At 41.4% G+C, this 27,842-nt stretch overlaps 2 protein-coding genes across 5 annotated transcripts in view; one reads left to right on the top strand and one right to left on the bottom strand.

Annotated features, from left to right (window-relative positions):
• The window catches only part of LOC138331040 (aspartate--tRNA ligase, mitochondrial-like), a 669,399-nt gene that overhangs the window by 138,384 nt on the left and 503,173 nt on the right, over positions 1-27,842 (top strand). The window lies entirely within an intron of this gene.
• The window catches only part of LOC138331033 (filaggrin-like), a 58,681-nt gene continuing 38,243 nt past the window's right edge, over positions 7,405-27,842 (bottom strand). Inside the window, exons 6-12 of the mRNA XM_069278487.1 lie at positions 23,516-23,657; positions 22,336-23,277; positions 19,802-22,138; positions 19,286-19,518; positions 18,397-18,592; positions 14,627-14,746; positions 7,405-11,630 (exon numbers count right to left, since the gene is read on the bottom strand). Of these exons, the coding sequence (XP_069134588.1) occupies positions 9,226-11,630; positions 14,627-14,746; positions 18,397-18,592; positions 19,286-19,518; positions 19,802-22,138; positions 22,336-23,277; positions 23,516-23,657 (6,375 nt within the window). The 3' untranslated portion in view covers positions 7,405-9,225. The remainder of the gene's footprint in view (positions 11,631-14,626; positions 14,747-18,396; positions 18,593-19,285; positions 19,519-19,801; positions 22,139-22,335; positions 23,278-23,515; positions 23,658-27,842) is intronic.

The following is a 27,842-nucleotide window of genomic DNA, read 5'->3' as shown; positions in this document are numbered from 1 at the left end:
AACTATATCCACAGGGTTTCCTTCATCTAATAATTTTGTGACTATTTCTACAACCTCTAGTAACTGTGTCGTAGTTGATTTGCCTTTCCTAAATCCAAACTGATGAGCTGACAGCAAGTCTTGTCCTTCCAGATGTTTTAGAATGTGATCTTTTATGAGTTTTTCCATAATTTTCCCCACAATGGATGTTAAGCTCACTGGTCTATAGTTTTCCACTTTTTTCTTGTTTCCCTTTTTATGAAGGGCTGTAATGTTGGCAATTTTCCATTCTTCAGGGAGTTTTCCTTCATTTAATGATTTCCTAAATATGATGTGAAGTGGAGTTGTTAAGGATTTTCTCGTACAGTACTTTTGGATGTAAGTTGTCGGCCCCCGGAGATTTCGATGGATTGATCTGGTCTAGTTTCTTAAGCACCATGTTTTCTTCAATGTGGATATCTGTGAGTTCTGAATTAAAATTCCTTTGATCTACTGTAGGATATGTAGTCATATCCTCACTTGTGAACACACTTGAGAAAAAGTTGTTTAGTAGTTCAGCCTTAAATTTTGGGTCGGATATAAGTTCCTCTTGATCATTTATTAAATCCCCGATTCCAGTATTTACTTTGGTTTTTGATCGAACGTATTTCCAAAAACCTTTACTGTCCTTTTTTATATCACTTGTCACTTTTTTTTCATAAGCATGTTTGGCCTCCCGGATTTTAGATGTTGCCTCATTTCTAGCTGTAACGAATTTTCCATAATTTTCACTGGTTTTTACGTTTCTATATTTAATCCAGTACTTCTTTTTCTTTTTTATAGCAAACATAACTTCTTTGGTGATCCAGCCCTCGAATTTATTGTGATTGATGTTTGGTACTACTTGGCTCACTGGTATATGCTCATCCATTAATTGTGTTAAAATTTCTGCCAAGTATTTCCAGGACTCTTGCACACTTTTAGATTCTAGGACTGTTTCCCAATGAATATCATCCAATCTTGCTGCTATTTTGATGTAGTCTCCTTTGTAGTATTTATACTTTTTGGTCTTGGATATCGGAGTAGTCTGGTATAGATGCAAATTTAGAGTTATTATCGAATGGTCACTTTTTCCAACAGGTGGACTAATTTTGATGTCATCGATTATTTCTTCATTATTTGTTATTACCAGGTCAAGAAGTGAGGATATTTGGTTGTGCCTATGTCTGGTATCTTCTGTTACACACTGAGTTAGATATGAGTCCTGTAGGGTTTCCAAAAATTTAAAACTCTCACTCCCTATTGCTCCTCTTGTGATCATATTATCCCAGTCTATTTCTTTATAGTTGAAGTCTCCCATGATCAACAAATGTGTACCCAGCTTGTTGCACTAGAGATGACATTGTTAAGCTTCCTGTTATTTTCCAATGTACTTGATGGGCTTCTATAGACACATCCTAAAATGAGTGTTTCGTTGATTTTTAAATTTATAGAGCACCATATACTCTCCTCAAAACCATTGTTAGGGAAATCTTCCAAACGTGTTCCATAGAGACACTTCTTTATATAGATGATGACACCTCTTCCTTTTATGGTGGAGTTTATAAATGTGTCGTAATTCTCCATGTTAAATTCACACTCTTGTATTCCCTTGTTATTTTTTGGTAATACCTCAGTTAGTGCTATGATGTCTGGATTTTCTTCCTTAATGACCACTTCTAACTCCTTTCTTTTATTTAAAAGACTGTCTACATTACTATATATAACTCTTAAAGGTCGTTCTTCTGTGTTTTCATCTGTGACGTAGTTTAAAACCGGAATAAAACTGTTCCCCTAATCAACACTATTTTCGTTTGATTCTGTTGATTGTATACCATCCCAGGTATGGTTGGCACTCTCATTTGGTAGTTGTGGTGATGAGAGGGTCTCTTCATTGCTACTATCTAGGTCCAAGTTTTGAGAGATGAATCCAAAAATTCTTTCATTTTGGGCATCGTTTGGAGTACTGGTATAAGATTCATCATGATGAGTTTTCTCCTCAAACATTTTGGAATGTTGCCCCTTTTCTATTGATCTTATTAACCTCTGAACTACTGGGACTTGTTTCTTGTGATCCCCAGCTGGTGGACCTATTTTGGATATATTCACATTTGTTGATGTTCCGGTTACCCCACTCTTTGGTCTTGCACCTTCCACCTGTCTGGAGGAATCATTCGATTGCTCTCTCTGTTTCGTTTGGTTCGGTTCGGTTGAGGGTTGATTTTACTTTTTCTAACTCTGGTGTCCTTAACTATTTCCCCTCCTCTTATCATAACTTCTTCACCACGATCTTTCCTCCTCTGTAATTCTTCACGTAAGCCTTGAAATTTATTTCTTTGCTCATTTGTATAGTCTCTTCCTATTATGACTTTTTCGAGACTTTTATCGTCTATTTCTCTTATATTCCGGCAGTTTTCTAGGAGCTTCTTCCTATCTGCTCTTTTCTCCAAGGTCACTTTTGCAGGCCTATGCTTCCCATCTGCTGCCTCTCTTCCCTAATCTGATGATTTCCTTGATTTCTATTCCTCCAACTTGCAAATGTCGACAGATTTTCATGATTTTGGCTGAATCCTCATCTTTTCTAATTTGAGAATTATCGCTCTCCGACTCGGGCAAATTGAATATCATGAGGTTCATCTCCCTTCTTCTTCTATCCTCCATTTCTTGTATTCTTTTTTCAATCACCTCATCTATATCTTTTCTCATGTTAGTGACAATATCATCTTTGCCAGGAATTCCCTGTTCAACATTTTCCATCCTGTCTTCAAGTTTATCCAACCTCAGTTTTGTTGTTTCTTTAATCTCTTTCAGTGCCTTGTCCATTGAACTGAATTTGGGGAAATTACACTTGCATGTATTGCATGTCCATTTGAAGTTATCAAGAAATCCGTTTTTGGCTAACTTATAGAGCTCGGTAGGTATCTTTGCCCACGCGAAACAGAACCAGCATTCACACACATCACATTGTATTCCTTCAGTGTCGTCACCAATCTCTGTCGTACATATGGGACAACAGCATTTATCACTGCTACTTTTCCTTGGTCTCTTGCTAGTGGCTTTACTTGTGCCTTGGGATAGCGATCCCCGCCTACCCCCACGCTTTCCTCCTCTATTACTCATATCTCACGATCGGTAAATATAATGTAGTCTAGTACAGATTGTTGTGGATCCTGTTCTACTGCTGAAGTCTATAATCTTGACACAATTGGTGTTTTCCCTATAGTGTGTGAACAGCAAGATAACCCCACTAGTTTCACACTTCAGTCCAGCTATCTATAGGTATAAACCAACTTGTGTTGTTATTTTAATAGCAGTCTCCATACACACGCTCCATTAGGCGCTGGATCCATACCTTCTTTAATGTTGTTATCGGGTGAATTCCATCCCTGTACAACTCTATCGCTAGCTCCTGTTGTGCTGTTTTTCCTTTGGATTTCCTTGTTTTTACAACATCAATATGGAAACAGGGTGATTTAAATTTCTCCTCTTTGTTATGTTCATAGATAAAAGAATTTATCTCCTTGATTTGTTTCCAAAGAATTTTATCTTCTTTGTGAAATGTTCCATCAGTATCCTCAAAACCTTTATATTGGTTCCATGCCTCAATAGAATATGCTGGTATGTACATTAAGCATAGGTTTAGGAGAGAATAGTTTGAGAACAGGCCTAATATTTTCATAACCTGGTTGGTATAGTGCTCCTTACCTTCCGCCACATCTTGAAACCGCAGACTTATTTTACCTGATGTGCTGTCCTTAGTTGTAAGGTCACATGTGCCTGTCCATAAGTAAATCACGGTTTTCTGATTCCTTCTTATGTTTCTTTTCCTTATTTTCTTTTCAATAATATTTATACATTTTTCTGTCGATGCTCCTGCTAAACAATCAAACTCAATACTTGGTTTGTCCTCTTTAATTTCTTTGTAGATGTTTTGGAGTACTAATCCTTTGCTGTCTCCAATAACTAAAGGCCTCCATATTCTGTCTTTGTTTGGAAAACTGAGTGGAGTTTTTTGCAGATATTTTTCTAGCTTCCGTATAGGCTTAGACATCGATGTTTATTTAAGCTCAGAGTATCATAGGGTTTAATTGTCATCAAACTCCAAAAACCAAGGTCACAGATGAATACGGAGTATCAATGCATAACGTAGAATAACGTAGATTCTGTTATTGTTTTTCTTTCAAATCACCCGCGGTCCGCCATCATGTTTGAAGGTACCGATGTCATACCTCACTTTTACCTCATACTGCCGATTTTGGGGGATATTTCGAGAAAAACGACGTCACTCCATCTTCTATGTTCCATCCAATGACTTTTTACCCGAATCCTAGACCATAATGGGTCTTACTTGATGATAAATACACAAATTTACACCATAAAATTACAACTGCAGAAAAACACGTCTATACTCTCGCGCATGCGCAAACTCCGGAACGAAGTGGTACCTGCAAAGTCTTGTGTGTGAGGACGGAGAAAATCCTTCTCGTTTCAATTTTACAGTCCATTCCTTTCTTAATTTTCTATCCTTAGGAAACAAAAACATACTGGTTTTCTTCCCATCATCTGATCTGTTGGTGCAATTCAACGCCGCACACTGTACCATGTTTGTTTACGTTTTCCGCTCTGTCGCCTGCATTTGACAGCTCGATTTTGACAGCTTCGCGGGTGCTGGCCTGTGTGACGTCACAGACAAAGGGAACTAACTGCGTACAGACTGTCGGATACGAGCGACTGAGGAAAATATGCCATTTTTAAACATTCGAATAAGATATGAAAACGGTTTGGTTTTTTGAAAATCATAATGTAATATGTTTTAATGATGAATAATCGCTATTTTGGCGAACAATTTGGGCTGTATTAGGGTTTTTATCACCTTTAAGTTAAAGGATTCCTTAAAGATGCTCCACAGCTGACAAATGAATTTTTTTTTCTCTATCAAAAATAGGAGCAGACAAATAAGTATTTTTCTTTATTTACAAAAGTTACTTACCTACTTTACACCATTACAACCATTGAAAAGTCTGAGTTTCTAATTTTACTTAAGGATGTACTCCTCTGAGAAGTCAAAATTTTCTTGCATTAAACTTTTTTTCTCATATAGATTTTTAGCCCACCATCATCAGATGGTGGGCTATTCAAATTGCTTTTCATCTGTGGTCCGTCGTCCGTCCGTCCACAATTCTTGTTACCACTATTTCTCAGAAAGTGCTGAAGGGATCTTTTTTTAATTTCACATATTGCATTTTGGGACCAATCGGTCAACAAGATGGCCGACCGGCGGCCATTTTGGATTTTGATAGTTAAAGTTTGTTACCGCTATTTCTCAGTAAGTACTGAAGGGATCTTTCTCAAATTTCATATGTAAGTTCCCCTAGGACCCTTGTTGTGCATATTGCATTTTGGGACAGATCGATCAACAAGATGGCCGACCGGCGGCCATCTTGGATTTTGATAGTTAAAGTTTGTTACCGCTATTTCTCAGAAAGTACTGAAGGGATCTTTCTCAAATTTCATATGTAAGTTCCCCTAGGACCCTAGTTGTGCATATTGCATTTTGGGACCGATCGATCAACAATATGGCCGACCGGCGGCCATCTTGGATTTTGATAGTTAAAGTTTGTTACCGCTATTTCTCAGAAAGTACTGAAGGGATCTTTCTCAAATTTCATATGTAAGTTCCCCTAGGACCCTAGTTGTGCATATTGCATTTTGGGACCGATCGATCAACAATATGGCCGACCGGCGGCCATCTTGGATTTTGATAGTTATAGTTTGTTACCGCTATTTCTCAGAAAGCACTGAAGGAATCTTTCTCAGATTTCATATGTAAAGTCCCCTAGGACCCTAGTTGTGCATATTGCATTTTGGGACCAATCGGTCAACAAGATGGCCGACTGGCGGCGATCTTGGATTTTCATTGTTAAAGTTTGTTACTGCTATATATCTCAGAAAGTACTGAAAGGATCTTTCTCAAGTTTCATATATAGTATGTAGTAAAAGTTTGAAAAGCAGGGAAAAGATCCCTCTTTCTGTTGTCAGACATAGATCATTCTTTGGTGGGCGCCAAGATCCCTCTGGTCGGAAAAAGGAGTTCATACCATAAACGAAAATGGAAGAAAAAAATTATGTCTGTGTGCTCGTTTTTGAGATATTGTCATTTAAAGATACCTAGTTGACAAAATATTGGATTTTATGGGATTTTTGACCATATACACAAGACATTAAAGCCATAATTTCCTAACTAGATGTTTGATATGTATGGATGTTTGTAGAATTTATTTTGTAGTAGTCTGCTTATAAAAAATACCAGTTTTGATTAATAAAACTAATATTTTTTCTCAGAATAACAACATATGCTACCCCTACCCCTTAATTTTGAGCTACAAAATGCACCATTTTCAGCCATTTTTGCCAAATTTAACCCTTTATAGAAATAGTTCTGGTATTAGACTTTTGTTAATATTTTGCATATCAACAGGGAAAGGGTTGTTCTTTCTAAATCAGGCAGAAAAATGGGGGGTCCGTGTGCTTACTTTTTTGCCCCATTTGAATATTTATTTTTCAGTGTTTTAGAGTAAAAAATAAAAGTGCTCAAATTACCATTAAATGTAAAAATAAAGTGACAAAAGTGTATCATTTCACACATTAATGCTCAATATTTTAATTACCATGAACCCAGTAAAGATTTACAGCAAAAATAAGCTCGATACAGCTAAAATTGCTGGCGCAGTGATGATTTAAGTAAAAACAATTTTAGTAAAAAATGGTAAACATGTGGCTCTACTTGAAAAAATACACTATTTCAAAATGGCCGCCAAATGGGCCATTTCTTAAAATCCCCGTATAAAAAAATCTACTAAAAATAGAAATGTAATTTTTTGACAAAATTTGCAACTGGCAACTTGCTACAGATATTGATAGATTTTATTTGAAAATCTCATAACTTCTTTGATCTAATTCGAAACGAGACTTCAACGGGACTGAAATCTCAGAAGAATACATCCTTAAAGATAAAAATAATTAATTGCATCCCGAAAAAAATCTGTGGCACTATGTCCTATATGGAATGAAAAAGTACTGATTGTGCATGTACCAGAGACAAACTAAATTATTTTTGTGTGTGTGTTATTTAGACAAATAGTTATTTAGACACATATATACATGATTTAACACCAACTATTGTTCATATGATGAGTATCGTTTACGCTCTGTCGGTGGTGGAGCATCTTTTAATTGGACAACAAAGGGCCAATTTGATGTTTGTTAAACTTGACCAGGGCCAATTTTGTTAAAAGTTGATGTGGTTTACCAAATTTAACAATATAATCCCCCCTAAAATCAATTCTTGTAAAACTGACAATTATAACAATTGAAAAAAGAATTTCAGACAAATAACTGAAAAAGGAATTGTCCACGCACATCTTTATTGTTCTAATGTGAACACAACAATTGTGTTATACCTTATCAATAGGAAATACTGTCAAGTCTCAGATTTTCATAGCAAATTAATCTCACATTATCATGCCAACAACATTTTCACAATTTAATTTCAGGATTACAAGTAAAAACCCTCTTTTGTATTTGTAGTTGAATCTGTTTCACAGCAATTTATTTTTTGGTGAATTCTAATCGCTTGTGAATTACGCCAAAATATATCACATGCAAAAATCAGTTGTTTTACAGTATATTTTACAACACCATATAGGGCCTTATAACCAAATATGGAAAAATGATATAATGTCATTACAAAAAGTATTGGTTTCATAAACCCTTGACAAATGTGAATACATATTACCTTATTCGACCCAATAAGCGCCCATGTCCCTATAAGCGCCCCTCTCCCTTTTATGAGGGCTCAATTTCAATTGCCCAGGCATAATTAAGACCAAAAATACATAAAAATGTATAGATTTGCAATAATTTCATTTCATTAGCATCTTTTCCTTTTTTTTTTTCAATTTTTTAAACGCCCTGGGCGCTTATTGGGTCGAATACGGTATAAATGAAAAGACTGATGAAAAATGAGAAGGTAACAACTCGGATAAAAATTACGATTCCATGATCTTCCACCAGAACAAATTGTGATCCCTGAACTCTGAAGCCATCTACCCCTGAATCCAGTATTAAACTCTTCACATCTTAAAAGTCCATTACGAAATCAAGAAGTTTATGTCTGTCTTTCTTGAGTTTCTGAAAATCTTCTGTCATCAAACATTTTTGAAATCACTGATCCTCAACTTTTAAATAATATGAACATTTAGATATTTAGCAAAAATAAAATCTGAAGGATCAGCTGGAGTGGCATTACTTTGACATTCAACTTTGTACACATTTCTAAAATGAGTTATTTCCACTCGAAGTAAGAACTAAGTTTAGGCCAAACATACTCAATACAGTCAAACTTCTGTATTTCAAACTGATCAGTGAAAGTTAATGTCGAAACATGAAAATATTCTCAATTAGCCCACAGACCATTACTTTTTCTTCATCATTCTGAAAGTTATAAGAACCAGAAATTCTTTCTGTACTGAAAAAAGTACTGAACTATTAGTAAATTACTAAGACATGTAAACACATTTATGTTAAAGATGATTGTTGGACATAATGTGTCCTATAGGTACTGGCGAGTCTGGTAAGCTGTTGATCTGAAGGTTTCCAACATCATTGTTTTAGAACTAACATCTAGTGCAGCCTGCATTAACTCTAACAATAATCTGCCAACTCTTTTCCTAAATTAAAATTTAAACAAGCTCCATGTGTAAATTAAGCCAAAGCATGCTGTAAAGTTCCAATGTAATAACAGAAGTGTATCTGAGAAATAATCCCATGAATACAAGATAATATCCAATATTTGTTGACACATTCTTATCGGAAAAACAGTTGATACGTCTTTGACAAATTTGTTTTAAATGTAAAGTTAACAATTTTCTTATTTCCGTGCATTATTTCTGTAGATTAATTCAATTTTTTAAACATTTTTTGGGGATAAAATATTGGTTTTTAAATAAAGAATGATATTTGATACAATAATTGAGCACTAAATTTGTCGTTACACATAGAGAAAACAAACACTACCCCTAAACACATAGAACAAAGAACAACACTGGTAGTTAAGTACTTATTTTTTTCTTATATTTTTTTTATACTCACATTTTCAGTAATCCATGACACCTATCTGTGAATACTATATATAATTAATCTATGTCTACATACATCAGTCTCTTGTGTTCAGTCATCGTCGTCTGACAGATCGTCATACTTAGACGACCTAAGAAGTACAGGTTCCACAACACGAGGATTATAACCCGACCGGTCAGCTTCAGAATGTTGACCACTTGAGAAGGACACATTTCCTGTTGACCCCGAGCTAATGCTTGACGACGATTCCACACTAGGATGCGCATCAGAGCTTTGGTAGTGCACGTCCCCACTTATCCCGCCACCGCGAGGACTTCTGGACCGGTGAGGAAAGCCCATTGAGCCAGCCATATTGTCTTGACTTCGCGCCTGGGACGAAACAAATTCTCCTGCTTCTAGGTTCTCTGTTGTGCTGCGTGGACTATTGTCACTATCCCTAGACGATCGTGATGATCTTGGACGCTCTGGCGGCATTGATGATACCGACGTCACATCACCCACTGATGAACTGTCGACACCAGAGACCTCATCAATGACCATTCTGTCTGTATGTGTGCTATCAACACTGAGATGAGAGATGTTGGAACTTTCATCTCCTTCAGAATCGTGTTTAGATGAGCGCCGAGACATTTTAGCTTCCCCTGGCCCTTGTTCTGTACGGCCAAAGTTTGATTCCATGCCAGCTCTGTAGGTGTCATGACTTCCTGTATCTTCTCCAGGCCGACTGTCACTGGAACTCTGTACATGACTGTCTGAGCCCCGCCCACTTTCTGATGACCCCTGTGAGCTTGACCGTCCATCTGAACTGTCCACCACTCCGCGACGAGGACTCCGAGTTGATCCAGACAAAGCCATATAGCTACTGGGCTTTTTGGTTACCAACTGATCATCGTCTGGGCTATCCGGGAAGTCGTATTCCGAACGCGGACCTTTCTTTTCTTGACTAGGTCTCTGTAAGTCAGATGTTGGACTGGACTTGGTGTGATCTCGTCCAGAAGCTGTCACTGTGAACTTTCCTCCAGCCTCATCCCTTACGACACGAGAACGGCTAAACATGCCACGTTTTCTGTGGTGTGGGTGGTGCATTGACGACATTTTGTCTCCTGTTGCAGATTTGCCGTCTTTGTCCTGACTCTCCACTCCCGACTGGGTGGAACTTGTGGGATAGTTACTCGAGTCCGACTGACTTGCTTGTTCCCACTCCTGTGATTCCCGCTGACCTCCAGAATGATGACCAGTCTCTCTCTGGTGACCGAGGTGAGTCTGGCTATCCCGCTGATGACCGGAATCAAGATGAGTTCCAGAGGATTCTGAAGATTCCCTTTGATGTCCACTGTGAGGCCTTGTAACATCTTGTTGATGGGGTCCGGACATGTTTTCTCTTTCTCTCTGGTTTCCCATTTGATGTCCGGACATGTTTTCTCTCTCTCTCTGGTTTCCCATTTGATGTCCAGACATATTTTCTCTTTCTCTCTGGTTTCCCATTTGATGTCCAGACATATTTTCTCTTTCTCTCTGGTTTCCCATTTGATGTCCAGACATGTTTTCTCTTTCTCTCTGGTTTCCCATTTGATGTCCAGACATATTTTCTCTTTCTCTCTGGTTTCCCATTTGATGTCCAGACATATTTTCTCTTTCTCTCTGGTTTCCCATTTGATGTCCGGACATGTTTTCTCTCTCTCTCTGGTTTCCCATTTGATGTCCGGACATGTTTTCTCTTTCTCTCTGGTTTCCAATTTGAAGTCCAGACATGTTTTCTCTTTCTCTCTGGTTTCCCATTTGATGTCCGGACATGTTTTCTCTTTCTCTCTGGTTTCCCATTTGATGTCCAGACATATTTTCTCTTTCTCTCTGGTTTCCCATTTGATGTCCAGACATGTTTTCTCTTTCTCTATGGTTTCCCATTTGATGTCCGGACATGTTTTCTCTTTCTCTCTGGTTTCCCATTTGATGTCCGGACATGTTTTCTCTTTCTCTATGGTTTCCCATTTGATGTCCGGACATGTTTTCTCTTTCTCTCTGGTTTCCCATTTGATGTCCGGACATGTTTCCTCTTTCACGCTGGTTCCCCATTTGGTGCCCTATTTGAGAACCAGCCATCTCTCTCTCCCTTTGGTGCCCCATTTGAGAACTGGGCATTTCCCTCTGATGTGCCATTTGATGCCCTTTGTTATGTTCACCCTGACTGGTTGTCATAGGCGACAAGGCCCGTCCCTGGGAGGAAGAATAACCTGGCAGCCCCGCCGCCTGGGGCTGGAGAAGCTGGCCGATGAGTTTGCCGGTGCCCATCCCCCTGGGGGAACCAGACTGCTGGGGTGAGGAGAGAGCACCTCGCGACATTCCTTGGGGTTTAGGCATGTCATTAATGCTGTCATCTCGTAATACCTCTGCAATTTTATTTTTCACGTAATCAAGAGGGGACATATCCGGCTTTGGGCCAGCGGGAGCCTCGGGAGGAGGAGGCGAGTTCCCAGTGCCTCCTTCACTGTGGAAATCTGTAAAACAAATAATACCACAAGTTATTAGAAACATTATCACCTTCTCATACCATAAAGAGTTATTTACAGTTAGAGTGGCATTCTGTTCAACCGCTGTTCTCAGTATCACCCAGACCCAGGACACCCGTGTTGTTAATATTTACAGACACTAAGGTAGGGCTATTTGTCACCCAGACCCGGGTCACTCAGACACTAAGATAGGGTTATTTGTCACCCAGACCCGAGACACTCGTATTGTTAATATTTACAGACACTAAGATAGGGCTATTTGTCACCCAGACCAAGGACACTTGTGTTGTTAACATTTACAGACACTAAGATAGGGCTATTTGTCACCCAGACCAAGGATACTCGTGTTGTTAAGATTTACAGACACTAAGATAGGGCTATTTGTCACCCAGACCAGAGACACTCGTATTGTTAATATTTACAGACACTAAGATAGGGCTATTTATCACCCAGACCCGAGACACTCGTATTGTTAATATTTACAGACACTAAGATAGGGCTATTTGTCACCCAGACCCGGGCCACTCGTATTGTTAATATTTACAGACACTAAGATAGGGCTATTTGTCACCGAGACCCCAGACACTCGTATTGTTAATATCTACAGACACTAAGATAGGGCTATTTGTCACCCAGACCAAGGACACTCGTGTTGTTAACATTTACAGACACTAAGATAGGGCTATTTGTCACCCAGACCCGAGACACTCGTATTGTTAATATTTACAGACACTAAGATAGGGCTATTTGTCACCCAGACCCGAGACACTCGTGTTGTTAACATTTACAGACACTAAGATATGGCTATTTGTCACCCAGACCCGAGACACTCGTATTGTTAATATTTACAGACACTAAGATAGGGCTTTCTGGTCAGCACGAAGCTCGAAATCTTTCATCAGGGACAGATGTCCCTATCTTTTTCACTTTATTGTGCAGTTGACATATATATAAATCTAATACCAGCATTTAAAGTTCTGATTTGTCTTTGCAAGAATCCTACACATTGTAAAAGTTATTCTTAATTTGACAGTATGGAAATTATGGCACATATAACTTAAGACTTATCTAATGTAGTCAACAACCCACCCCAATGAATTTTAGCCTGAAACCCATCCTTAATAAGCAGCACACATATCAATTCTTCCTGTAAATAACACTGATAAAAACACTTTGTAAATTGGCTGTGATGGGACAATAAAGAGAAAGCCATAATTGTATGGCTTTGGCCCTGTTTTGCCCCCAAAACTGTCAGTAATTGTAGTTCCCATGGTTACCATCCGAAATATTCATAGGGTAAATGCTGCAAATATGAAAATTTGGCCACTTTTGACCGGTTTTCATCTAGAAATCATTACGTGTATCCTTGATGAAATTTTTTAACATAATTCTCCCAAAGATGTATCTTAGTTCTGACATATTCTCGTTTGTTGGAGATTGCCCTCTATACCGTGTATATTGATTCGGAGAGAAATATTAATCTAAAAATATAGGCAGAAGATGACCAAATTTTCACATTCACTGAATTTATGCATAATATGGATAGTTACTATGGCAACTAGAGCTGTAGTAATAGAAAACTAACATAAAAGATGAATCAGGGATATACTAAATACTACCAATACAACAGCTTAATTATGTAACACTTAATAATGTAACACTTAATTATGTACACTTAATTATGTGACACTTAATTATGTAACACTTAATTAGGTTAAACAAGAGGCCCAGATGGCCTGTATCGATCACCTGGTTTGTAATGCCAAGTAATGTTCTGAATACAAGTTCATTGTTTATTTTCTGAAGGAATTTGAATATTAACCTCTAATTCCCCTATTGGGCCCCACTTTTTCTGCTCCAGGGTGTCAAAGCCAAAATTTATACGAATTCTGTTAACCCCAAGGACGTTTCTGGCCAAATTTGGGTGGTACAATCCATGCCGAACTCTAGGACAAGTAGCGATTTTTAGCTCACCTGGCCCGAAGGGCCGGTGAGCTTATGTCATGGTGCGGCGTCCGTCGTCCGTCCGTCAACATTTCCTTTAAATCGCTACTAGTCATAGAGTTCTGCATAGATTGTAACCAAATTTGGCCACAAACATCCTTGGGGGAAGGGGAACAGAACTTGTATAAATTTTGGCTCTGACCCCCCGGGGGCAGGAGGGGCGCGGCCCAATAGGGGAAATAGAGGTAAATCCTATAAATCGCTACTTGTCCTCGAGTTCTGCATGGAATGTAACCAAATTTGGCCACAAACATCCTCGGGGGAAGGGGAACAGAACTTGTATAAATTTTGGCTCTGACCCCCCCGGGGGCAGGAGGGGCGGGGCCCAATAGGGGACATAGAGTTAAATCCTATAAATCGCTACAAACCTTACAGCTACTGTAAACCAAATCTCTTTTGTGCAAGATTCACTTTCACAAATTTAGCATTAATGGTAAATTCATAAAATTTGATTTATGCAAAATCACTTTCTCAATACGGGGCTTTGCAGATACCAAAATGATGTGATTAAAGTAATCTTTACCATCAATTAGTACCACCTTATTATTGTGATGTAATCATTTGATGTGATTTTTGTGACTTGTGATGAAATCATTTGATGTGATTTTTGTGACTTGTGATGTAATCATTTGATGTGATTTTTGTGACTTGTGATGAAATCATTTGATGTGATTTTTGTGAATTGTGATGTAATCATTTGATGTGATTTTTGTGTGGTCACAATCAACAGATGTAGGAATAATCGATGGTAATTACTACTTATGTCATTTCAGGATCTCGGCCCCTTATTACATTCAAAGCACAATGTTTATATCTGTGAAAGTCAATCTTAATGAATATGATTTGAAATGCAAATTACTAGATTTAGAGGTCGCAAAGGTCGAGAGTTGGTTTACAGCAGTGTGTGGTGGAGGCAACATGAATGTGGGTGTGGCTAAGAAGTGATTGACAGGTGATACTATGAGACCAATAACACATACTCATCTGTGGGCGTGACAGGAGACTGGTGATGTGCTGATGACTGGCGGTTACAGATCCCGATCTGGAGCGAGGGGATCGGGGTGGTGACACTTTGGTAGGCAGGACATCACTGCTATCAGCTACACAGAACACAAATACACAACATTGTCACTGGGGCTGGCTACAACAATTATCACTTTAAAGGGGCAGGACTACAACAATTATCACTTTACAGGGGCGGGACTACAACAATTATCACTTTACAGGGGCGGGGCTACAACAATATCACTTTAAAGGGGCGGGACTACAACAATTATCACTTTAAAGGGGCGGGACTACAACAATTATCACTTTACAGGGGCGGGGCTAACACAATTATCACTTTAAAGGGGCGGGGCTACAACAATTATCACTTTAAAGGGGCAGGACTACAACAATTATCACTTTAAAGGGGCGGGACTACAACAAATATCACTTTACAGGGGCGGGACTACAACAATTATCACTTTAAAGGGGCGGGACTACAACAATTATCACTTTACAGGGGCGGGGCTACAACAATTATCTTTTTAAAGGGGCGGGACTACAACAATTATCACTTTACAGGGGCGGGGCTACAACAATTATCTTTTTAAAGGGGCGGGACTACAACAATTATCACTTTAAAGGGGCGGGACTACAACAATTATCACTTTACAGGAGCGGGGTTGCAACACAGTTATAACCCTTACAGGGAGGGGCTATAACAATTATTACCCTGAAAGGGGTGGGGCTAGAACATGATTATTACTCTGAAGGGGAGGGGCTTCAACACATTTATTAACCTGAAGGGGAGGGGCTACAGCACAGTAAGTACCCTGAAGGTGTTGGGCTACAGTACATTTATTACTTTGATGGGGAGGGGCCACAGCACAGAAATTACACTGAATGTGAGGGGCTTCAACACAGTTATTACTCTGAAGGGTCTGGGCTACAACAAGATTATTACTCTGAAGGGGCTGGGCAACAGCACAGATATTAACCTGAAGGGGCTGGGCTACAGCACAGTTATTGCTTTGAAGGGGCTGGGCTACAACACAGTTATTAATTTGAAGGGGCTGGGCTACAACACAGTTACATGTATTACTTTAAAGGGGCTGGGCTACAACACAGTTATTTATTTGTAGGGGCTGGGCTACATCAAGATTATTACTTTGAAGGGGCTGGACTACAGCACAGTTATTGCTTTGAAGGGGCTGGGCTACAACACAGTTATTATTAATTTGAAGGGGCTGGGCTGGCTACAACACAGTTATTACCCTGAAAAGGGTGGGGCTACAACATGATTACTACTCTGAAGGGGTGGGGCTACAACACAGTTATTTCCCTGAAGGGGCTGGGCTACAGCACAGTTATTACCCTGCAGGGGCTGGGCTACAACACAGTTATTACCCTGAAGGGGCTGGGCTACAGCACAGTTATTACCCTGAAGGGGCTGGGCTACAGAACAGTTATTACTTTGAAGGGGCTGGGCTACAACAAGATTATTACTTTGAAGGGGCTGGGCTACAACACAGTTATTAATCTGAAGGGGCTGGGCTACAGCACAGTTATTACCCTGAAAGGGGTGGGGCTACAACACAGTTATAACACTTACGGGGAGGGGCTATAACCTGAAAGGGGTGGGGCTACAACATGATCATTACTCTGAAGGGGAGGGGCTACAACGAGATTATTACTCTGAAGGGGAGGGGCTTTAACACAGTTAGTACCCTGAAGGGGAGGGACTTCAACACATTTATTACCCTGAAGGGGCTGGGCTACAACACAGTTATTTCCCTGAAGGGGCTGGGCTACAGCACAGTTATTACCCTGAAGGGGCTGGGCTACAGCACAGTTATTACCCTGAAGGGGCTGGGCTACAACACAGTTATTACCCTGAAGGGGCTGGGCTACAACACAGTTATTTATTTGAAGGGGCTGGGCTACAACAAGGGGAGGCTGGGCTACAACACATTTATTACCCTGAAGGGGCTGGGCTACAGCACAGTTATTACCCTGAAGGGGCTGGGCTACAACACAGTTATTACCCTGAAGGGGCTGGGCTACAGCACAGTTATTACCCTGAAAGGGGTGGGGCTACAACACAGTTATAACCCTTACGGGGAGGGGCTATAACAGTTATTACCCTGAAAAGGGTGGGGCTACAACATGATTATTACCCTGAAGGCGTGGGGCTACAACACAGTTATAACTGTGAAGGGGCTGGGCTACAGCACAGTTATTACCCTGAAAGGGGTGGGGCAACAACACAGTTATTACCCTGAAGGGGCTGGGCTACAGCACAGTTATTAATCTGAAGGGGCTGGGCTACAGCACAGTTATTTCTTTGAAGGGGCTGGGCTACAACACAGTTATTGCTTTGAAGGGGCTGGGCTACAACACAGTTATTTATTTGAAAGGGCTGGACTACAGCACAGTTATTACACTGAAGGGGAGGGGCTACAACACAGATATTACCCTGAAGGGGCTGGGCTACAACACAGTTATTACCCTGAAGGGGCTGGGCTACAGCACAGTTATTACCCTGAAAGGGGCTGGGCTACAACACATTTATTACCCTGAAGGGGCTGGGCTACAACACAGTTATTAATCTGAAGGGGCTGGGCTACAGCACAGTTATTGCCATGAAGGGGAGGGGCTATAACAGTTATTACCCTGAAGGGGAGGGGATTCAACACAGTTATAACTGTGAAGGGGCTGGGCTACAGCACAGTTATTAATTTGAAGGGGCTGGGCTACAGCACAGTAATTACCCTGAAGGGGAGGGGCTACAACACAGTTGTTACCCTGAAGGGGAGGGGCTACAACAAGATTATTACTCTGAAGGTGAGTGGCTACAACCCAGTTATAACTGTGAAGGGGCTGGCCTCAGCACAGTTATTAATTTGAAGGGGCTGGGCTACAGCACAGTAATTACCCTGAATGGGAGGGGCTACAACACATTTATTACCCTGAAGGGGCTGGGCTACAACACAGTTATTACCCTGAAGGGGCTGGGCTACAACACAGTTATTTCCCTGAAGAGGCTGGGCTACAGCACAGTTATTGCTTTGAAGGGGCTGGGCTACAACACAGTTATTACCCTGAAGGGGCTGGGCTACAACACAGTTATTGCTTTGAAGGGGCTGGGCTACAACACAGTTATTTATTTGAAGGGGCTGGGCTACAACACAGTTATTTATTTGAAGGGGCTGGGCTACAGCACAGTTATTACAATGAAGGGGAAGGGTTACAGCACAGTTATTGCTTGGAAGGGGAGGGGCTACAGCACAGTTATTGCTCTGAAGGGGAGAGGCCTACACAGTTATTACAACCATTGAGTTATAGGAGGAGAGAAGCAAAGGAAGGTTTAGGAGGAAACAATGAATGTAGCTTAAAGGTCAAAATGGAGGTAAATGACCTACGTTTGATACATGATACACCTGCTTAAATAGGTCAACTCGTACGTCAAGGTGGCAAGTTTACTTGGTAGAGTAGTGACATAGAACCCGACATACAATTCTACAGCCAGGAAACAAACCCTCTCTTTTTTTACATTTCCTTACACACAGCATTACACAAGATGCACCACAAAGTGATACATGCATTTCCATCTGAGCATCATAAGTTTGTGAAAAGCAGTGAACTTTTGTGAGGCTACCCAAGTGCTTTATACTTTATCCACCTATCACACATGTTTCATCCATCTATAAAAAACATGATATCAGATCTAAATCTATATTCTGACCCACAATGAAATTTAACTTACTCATGGGTGATTTGGGCTCTGAGAGACCACCGATGTGTGGAGAACGTAGCCTCGGTGAATGTGACTGGTCAGGTGTGTGATGCTTCTGCTCCGATGATTCCTGATCTGGTTGATGTGATGATCGGTCGTCCCCAGCCCCACTAGGTTGGGTGGGTTCAGACTGCCCAGAGCTACTGGCCATCTCTCGCTCTGCTTCCTACACAGTAAGTAAAACTTCTCATAACTTTATAATGATAAAAGGAATTTCAAGAAAGTTTTCCCATATGGAAATAAATTCTTTTTCTTTACTTTAACCTCTGTGTCTGAAAAGCAAGTTTTGATAAGAGATGATCTGTACCAGGTTTAAGCAGTTGAAGACCAACTAACCTGGAGACCATCTTGAACCATAACCCCTCATAAATAAACCAATCACTGGTAAGGCTGGCCCACTTGGTGATAAAGGTTAACCCCCTCATAAATAAACCAATCACTGGTAAGATTACAGTAACACCTAGCCCACTTGGTGATAAAGGTTAACTCCTCATAAATAAACCAATCACTGGTAAGTTTACAGTAACACCTGGCCCACTTGGTGATAAAGGTTAACCCCTCATAAATAAACCAATCACTGGTAAGATTACAGTAACACCTAGCCCATTTGGTGATAAAGGTTTAACGACAATTTTCAATTCAAGATAAAATATTTTCTTGTAAAACTAACTTTACAAAATTTGATTACATTCCTATTATAATAAGAACATCATTCCGTGCATAATCACTGATTCTAGTTAAGATAAAACAATGAATTTTGCAGAAATGAAAATTCACTAAACAAGTGATTAAGTGAATCACTTTTTGAATGACTAACCACATAGTGTTCCATGTTAAGAACATAGAGGCAAGAATGTACCTGAATTTGAGCTTTCTTCCACTTGAGTGCGTGGCCTCCGTATCCACCTTGTGGGGGTGTAGTGCTGTGGCTGCCATACCCACTCTGAGGCGGCGTGGTGCCATGGGAGAAACTTCGGGATCGTGTAGAGTCTGCTGATACTGTCGACGATGTGTCAGACTGAGAGTGGGTCGACATAGGCGAAGGATTGTTACGTTCTTGTTGGCTGTCGGGAGGGGTGTTGTTGGAGAAAGCTTTAAAAGACAGTTTTATGGATTACATATAATGCACAAAAATCGTGAGGAAAGTAACGCGTAGAACACAGAAAAATAAGCATCAGTCTGAAGTCATAAAAGTAATATTTTGAAGACGTATATGACTTTGAAAAAAAGTTAGTAGCAATGGCATTAACTTCAATAAAATCAGCAGAATTCCTGGGAGATATAGGATCATGTGAGGTTTGGAATGTTAAGTTTCATGAATATCAAACTAACAGCTAGACAAACAGACAGAGTTTTCTCCCCTGGGCCCACTTACCTCCCAGCTGACTGAGTACTCCATTCTTGCTGGTGTTGGGTCTAGTGTTGTAGTCACTGAGTATGATAGAGTTGATGTGTTCCCCTAGAGTCATGCCTGGTTTACTTCCACCAGCCAACATCGTAGAGCTTGGTGATTTATTCTGTATACGATTGCCGTCTGCTACACCTGGGGATGAAGCCATGCCTTGTGGTCGCCGTTCTGGAGGGGTAGACATCTGGGGGGTAATGCCTGTACTGGTAGGGGTTGGGGAAGTGGCCCGTGGGGTGTTCTGCTCGTGAGCCCACTTCTTTTTGCCATGCATCTGAGTTGGAGATTTCTGGTCCTGGAGAGAAGGTATAGATCCGTCTGATGCCTCAGGAGTAAGTTGACTGGCTGACGGTGGTACGTCCTGTTTGGGGACTTTACTTTCTGGTTCATCTATAGACTGGTTAATCTGATGTATGATGATAGCATCGATGAGATTTGCGGCAGTCAGAGCTGAGGGTCCACGAGGGCTGTCACGGGCTGTGGTCGTCTGTGACTGGTCAGATACAAACGCCTTAAATAGGTCCGTTGGATCTTTTAATTTGTTTGACTGTGATTGCGTGGAAGCAGGGCTGCGAGATAACTCTGACTTTGACGACAACGATGTCATTATTACATCATCATTCTTCTCTTCCTTCCTCTTGCTTTCCATAATTTCCTTGCGAATCTGCTCTTCCATATTAAACCTTGAGCGCTGTTCATGTGCCCGAAGTCTCTGCATCTCTTCAGTCTTGCGTCTCTTCTCCTCCATGTGTTCCTGAGTGAGATCATGTCTCTCCTCCTGGTACGGCCGCCGAGTATACTCCGACTGAGATGTAGGTGGCCGCCGATGCGCCATCATTTGTCCATGGTTTTGAAAATGACCTTCTGGGTATTGTCGAGGTGACATAGCTGAAGACCTGGCCTCTCCCATGTACACGTCCTGTCGACTGGTTATATCAGTGATGACTGTTGGTCGATTGCTACGATTTGTTGGTGTGACATTTGGACTGTGACTGTGACCTGACATCTGCTGTCTGGCCCAGCCAGGGGAGAGGTTTTCTTCATGGGGTGAGGGCGTTCCATGTGAGGAAGGATGAGGGGACGATCGTGTATTACCCCCACGCTCAGACATAGACGTGGGAGGCTGGTGAACATACATAAGCCCCCCTTGGTACCCAGGATGCTGGACTGGAATGAGAGGTTGATGTTGGCGCCCTGGTTCCTTGGGGGCTCCACGAGGGGACATAGGCCCCTCTCTCTCTTTTCCTGGAGCATGACGTTGCTGCTGCATTTGCTGTGCTGTCATAAAATCTACATTGATCTGTTTACTCATTGTCTGCTGCTCCTGTGGCTGCTGATATGGATAGGCCTGTTGAAACAACCGCATTCTATGTTCCGATAGCATTCTGGGGTCGTACATGTTCTGTTGAGGAAACCTTGGATCATACACTCTGGGATCTCCTCCCTGTGGCCCCCCGCGGCCAACTGATGATTCTCTGTTGATAGGAGTACCAGAGGTGATGGAACCTACTGCCCTCACCTGTTGCTGGTGACGGGCGTCCGTGTGTGAAGACCTGTTGGCAGCCATTCCACCACTACTGCTCGGGTGGCTAGTGGCAGGCATGCCTTGCGGCATTGACACTACCGGTGTGCCACGAGTGATGGATCCAGGGGTCCCATGTGTGATTGAGCCATGGTGCATACCCACCATGTTAGGGGGGTGAGCACTTGTAGGTGGTGACTTTGGTAATTTGGGAGAAGGACCCTTGTTGATTAATGGAGGAGGCGGTGGAATAACACCCTGTCTATTGGGCTGGGAAGAACGGTGGGGGTCTAGCCCCGGGGGCACATGGGCATAGGGGGATGTACTAGGGGACAGGTGCCTCAGGGCTGGGGAACTCTGTCTATCGTGGGGGTAGGGACTGGGAGACTTATGTCCCTCCGCTGACTGTCGTCCTGGAATCTCGGTCGGTGGATACAACACAGGTCTCTGTGAATGGGCGGGAGGTGGAGCCACCGCTTGTCTTGATCCATCTTCACCATGACGGCGAAACTCAGAATGACCACCAGAACGCGGATCCATATCTCTGGGATTTCCACGGTAACCATGTGGCCCTTTTGATAAGTCTTGTGGCATATCTCGGGCTTCCCTCATGTCAGCCTCCTTTTCAAGTTGGCGTGCCATATTGTGGTAGGGAGACAGTGTGTTACGCCCAGAGAAGGCCGGTGACACTGCTGGTTCTGGCTTGTCCTTCCTCAGGTCCTGTATCATATACTGCTGTTGCATTGCCATCTGTGGACTGTACACTGGTTCAGAGGAGGCCGGACCTATAATTACAGAAAGGTATACAACAACATTACGAAAAGCATTAACAGAATCTCTTTAAAAAATTCCATTCTAAAAAAACTGAAATTGGAATTTTATAATAAGTGGTGTGTATTGATGACATGTAAAGTTTTATTATGAAATGGAGTCTGTAAAATATTGAGGTTGTTTATGAACATATGACCTATTGGATACTTACGCTTCTCGGGGTGGGGAGAGTCCTGATGGGAACTACGTTGATGTCCAAGGTTCCTTTCTATAGCCGAGTTGATAAGGTCGCGAACACAAGCAGGCTTAGTGCCACGCCTGTCGCCACTAGGAGACAAGCTGCGATGGGAAGGGGCTGATGGGGGCATTAGACCTGGCTCTGATAATGTACTGGACGGGCGACTGTGAGAGCCCTGATCCTGAGGCATCAGCAGATTCTGGAGGAATTGCTTGTTTCTGGCCTCTGGCATCATTTGTTGTGCTCCAGGCGAGGGTTGAGGGGGTCCTGGCGGGGGAGATTCTTTTATAATAGGAACTTCCTGGGGACGTCTGTCAGCCTCGCGGTCCCCTGCTCCTATCATGGCTGAGGTGAGCTGTGTGACAGGGCGGCCCTGGGTTATAGAGCCACCTTTAGCTGAATACTGATATGGAGCAACTCCAGTTTGTGAAAATGGAATTCCTCCTGGACCCTGCACATGGCTCATCGAAGACATCTGTGATCCACTGGAAACAGGTTGTGTGTGTGGTGCCCCCTGGTGTTGAGCAGGTTGTGAGGCTGCGTGTGATGACACAGAGCCAGGATGTACACTAGTGGAATGTGGCAAGTGGGATGAACTTAAAGGATGTTGTTGTTGTTGTTGATGATGTTGCAAGTTTAATCGAGTGGCTGGAATACCGGATGTTCGTGGACTGAACGTGTCCCTAGCATCCGTTGACACGCCATGACTCGCACCAGACCCTGAGGTTGGCGGGGCCTCATCAGCACTCATCGTGGCACTGCTGTCATTGTCGATACTACGAAGGCTTCCTTGTGAAGTACTGAGTGGTTTGATGGCGGTGAGGTTGTTCTGTGACAGTGGTTGACTTGGCTGGGCCTCACTGCTTGTTTCCATACTGACATCAGCCTTTACTGCTCGCTCCTTAGCACCTCCTCCTACAATTACATTATTACATTAGTTAGTGTTACAGATTTGTCATAAAGAAAGTATGACAGAATAACAAAATATATTAGGATTTTTCTCCTTATAAGACACAAATACCTTAAAACTAGACTTACCAATTCATTAAATAGACATACTTTACCTTTCAGTTTGGCATACATTCTAAAATCCAACAATAATGTAAATTTAATTATACAAAGAATACTCAAGAGAGTTTGAGTCTGAATGTACCTTCTTCAGCTCCGGGGGTGGGACTGGGTGCGCTAGCTGTATCAGAGTCAATATCTGATGAGATGTCTTCTTCTCCGCCCGACTCGGCAGTCACTGTGGACGCCATACTCTCACAGATAGAAACAGTTCGCTTGTCTCCTTCCTGTCAGGGCAGAAATCAACATATAACTTTTGATGTGTTCAGTGAAACATACCAACATAAATATCTCAAAGAATATTATCATTCATGAGCACTAACATACTGGTAACCATGGTAAATAATGTTATCACTAACATACTGGTAACCATGGTAAACAATGCTATTTTGATTATTACTGGAAACCAATTTATCATAGTAGCAACAGAAAACCATGTCAACATGACTACTATATATATAGAGAAACAATGCTGCCATGTTTACTATTGAAACAATGTAACCATGTTACTATAGGATATGTTACCATGGTTACTGTAGCTAATAATGTCGCCATGGTTACTGTAGCTAATAATGTCGCCATGGTTAATGTAGCTAACAATGTCATCATGGATAATGTAGCTAACAATGATACCAAGGTTTATGTAGCTAACAATGTCACCATGGTTAATGTAGCTAACAATGTTACCATAGTTAATGTAGCTAACAATGATACCAAGGTTTATGTAGCTAACAATGTTACCATGGTTAATGTAGCTAACAATGTCACCATAGTTAATGTAGCTAACAATGATACCAAGGTTTATGTAGCTAACAATGTCACCATGGATAATGTAGCTAACAATGTCACCATGGATAATGTAGCTAACAATGATACCAAGGTTTATGTAGCTAACAATGTCACCATGGATAATGTAGCTAACAATGATACCAAGGTTTATGTAGCTAACAATGTCACCATGGTTACTGTAGCTAACAATGTTACCATGGTTATTGTAGCTAACAATGTTTACATGGTTATTGTAGCTAACAATGATACCAAGGTTTATGTAGCTAACAATTTCACCATGGTTATTGTAGCTAACAATGATACCAAGGTTTATGTAGCTAACAATGTCACCATGGTTACTGTAGCTAACAATGTTACCATGGTTATTGTAGCTAACAATGTTTACATGGTTATTGTAGCTAACAATGATACCAAGGTTTATGTAGCTAACAATTTCACCATGGTTATTGTAGCTAACAATGATACCATGGTTAATGTAGCTAACAATGTTACCATGGTTAATGTAGCTAACAATGTCACCATAGTTATGGTAGCTAACAATGTCACTATGGTTATTGTAGCTAACAATGTCACCATGGTTATTGTAGCTAACAATGTCACCATGGTTACTGTAGCTAACAATGTCACCATGGTTACTGTAGCTAACAATGTCACCATGGTTATTGTAGCTAACAATGTTTACATGGTTATTGTAGCTAACAATGTCGCCATGGTAACTGTAGCTGACAATGTTGTCATGGTTACTGTAGCTTATAATGTTGCCATTGTTACTATAGCCACCTTGATGTCACCAAGGTTACTGAAGCTAACAATGTCACCATGGTAACTGTAGCTGACAATGTCGTCATGGTTACTGTAGCTTATAATGTTGCCATTGTTACTATAGCTATCAATGTCACCAAGGTTACTGCAGCAAACAATATAGCCATGGTAACTATAGCTAACAATATCACCATGGTGACTGTAGCTAACATTACTGTAGCTTACATATAGCTATCACATTGAAGTTAGTTATTACTGTATGCAGCTGTGATACAATGTTCATAGTGATACAACATATAAACGTGTTAAAACTTATCAACATCTAATATGTTAGTGCAATAAAGAATTGTAGTTGTTGAGATCATCATTGTTTAATTTACTTACACAGTTGACATTAATAGTTTAGTGTTCTAGTAGTGACGTTATCTACAATATAAGTTACTGATATGTGGTAGTGACACACTGACATATGGTAGTGACACACTGACATGTGGTAGTGACACACCGACATATGGTAGTGATGCACTGACATGTGGTAATGATGTTATCTACAATGTAAGTGACTGACATGTGGTAGTGACACACTGACATATGGTAGTGACACACTGACATGTGGTAATGATACACTGACATGTGGTAGTGATGCACTGACATGTGGTAGTGACACACTGACATGTGGTTGTGGTGCACTGACATGTGGTAGTGACACACTGACATGTGGTAGTGACACACTGACATGTGGTAGTGACGTACTGATATGTGGTAGTGACGTACTGACATGTGGTAGTGACACACTGACATGCAGTAGTGACACACTGACATGTGGTAGTGACACACTGACATGCAATAGTGACACACCGACATGTGGTAGTGACACACTGACATGCAGTAGAGACACACTGACATGTGGTTGGACACACTGACATGTGGTGGTCACACACTGACATGTGGTGGTCACACACTGACATGTGGTGGTCACACACTGACATGTGGTAGTGACACACTGACATGTGGTAGTTACACACTGACATGTGGTAGTGACACACTGACATGGGGTAGTGACACACTGACATGTGGTAGTGACACTATGACATGTGGTAGTGACACACTGACATGTAGTAGTGATGCACTGACATGTGGTAGTGACACACTGACATGTGGTGGTGACACACTGACATGTGGTAGCGATGTTATCTACAATGTAAGTAACTGACATGTGGTAGTGATGTTATCTACAATGTAAGTAACTGACATGTAGTAGTGATGCACTGACATGTGGTAGTGACACACTGACATGTGGTAGCGATGTTATCTACAATGTAAGTAACTGACATGTAGTAGTGATGCACTGACATGTGGTAGTGACACACTGACATGTGGTAGTGACACACTGACATGTGGTAGCGATGTTATCTACAATGTAAGTAACTGACATGTGGTAGTGATGTTATCTACAATGTAAGTAACTGACATGTGGTAGTGATGTTATCTACAATGTAAGTAACTGACACACTGACATGTGGTAGTGACACACTGACTGACATGTGGTAGTGACACACTGACTGACATGTGGTAGTGACACACTGACTGACATGTGGTAGTGACACACTGACATGTGGTAGTGACACACCGACATGTGGTAGTGACGTACTCAAATGTGGGAGTGACACACTGACATGTGGTAGTAACGTACTGACATGTGGTATTGATGTTACCTACAATGTAAGTTACCGACATGTGGTGGTGACACACTCAGATGTATTAGTGATGCACTGACATGTGGTAGTGACACACTGACATGGGGTAGTGACACACTGACATGTGGTAGTGACAATATGACATGTGGTAGTGACACACTGACATATCGGTGGTGACACACTGACATGTGGTAGTGACACACTGACATGTGGTAGTGACAAACTGAAATGTGGTAGTGACACACTGACATGTGGTGGTGACACACTGACATGTAGTAGTGATGCACTGACATGTGGTAGTGACACACTGACATATGGTGGTGACACACTGACATGTAGTAGTGATGCACTGACATGTGGAAGTGACACACTGACATGTGGTAGTGACACACTGACATGTGGTAGTGACACACTGACATGTGGCAGAGACACACTGACATGTGGTAGTGACACACTGACATGTGGTAGCAATGTTATCTACAATGTAAGTTACTGACATGTGGTAGTGATGTTATCTACAATGTAAGTAACTGACATGTGGTAGTGACACACTGACATGCAGTAGTGACACACTGACATGCAGTAGTGACACACTGACATGTGGTAGTGACACACTGACTGACATGTGGTAGTGACACAATGACATGTGGTAGTGACACACTGACATGTGGTAGTGACACACCGACATGTGGTAGTGACGTACTCAAATGTGGGAGTGACACACTGACATGTGGTAGTAACGAACTGACATGTGGTATTGATATTATCTACAATATAAGTTACTGACATGTGGTGGTGACACACTGAGATGTAGAAGTGATGCACTGACATGTGGTAGTGACACACTGACATGTGGTAGTGACACACTGACATGTAGTAGTGACACACTGACATGTGGTATTGACACACTGACATGTGGTAGTGACACACTGACATGTGGCAGTGACACACTGAAATGTGGCAGTGACGTACTGACATGTGGTAGTGACGCACTGAAATGTGGTAGTGACACACTGACATGTTGTCAGTGACACACTGACATGTTGTAGTGACACACTGACATGTGGTAGTGACACACTGACATGGGGTAGTGACACACTGACATGTGGTAGTGACACACTGACATATCGGTGGTGACACACTGACATGTGGTAGTGACACACT

This window comes from Argopecten irradians, chromosome 9 (genome assembly GCF_041381155.1).
Source record: "Argopecten irradians isolate NY chromosome 9, Ai_NY, whole genome shotgun sequence".
NCBI classification, from domain to species: Eukaryota; Metazoa; Mollusca; class Bivalvia; order Pectinida; family Pectinidae; genus Argopecten; species Argopecten irradians.
Note: the sequence above shows the minus strand (reverse complement) of the source record. Positions and strands in the feature narration are given on the sequence as shown.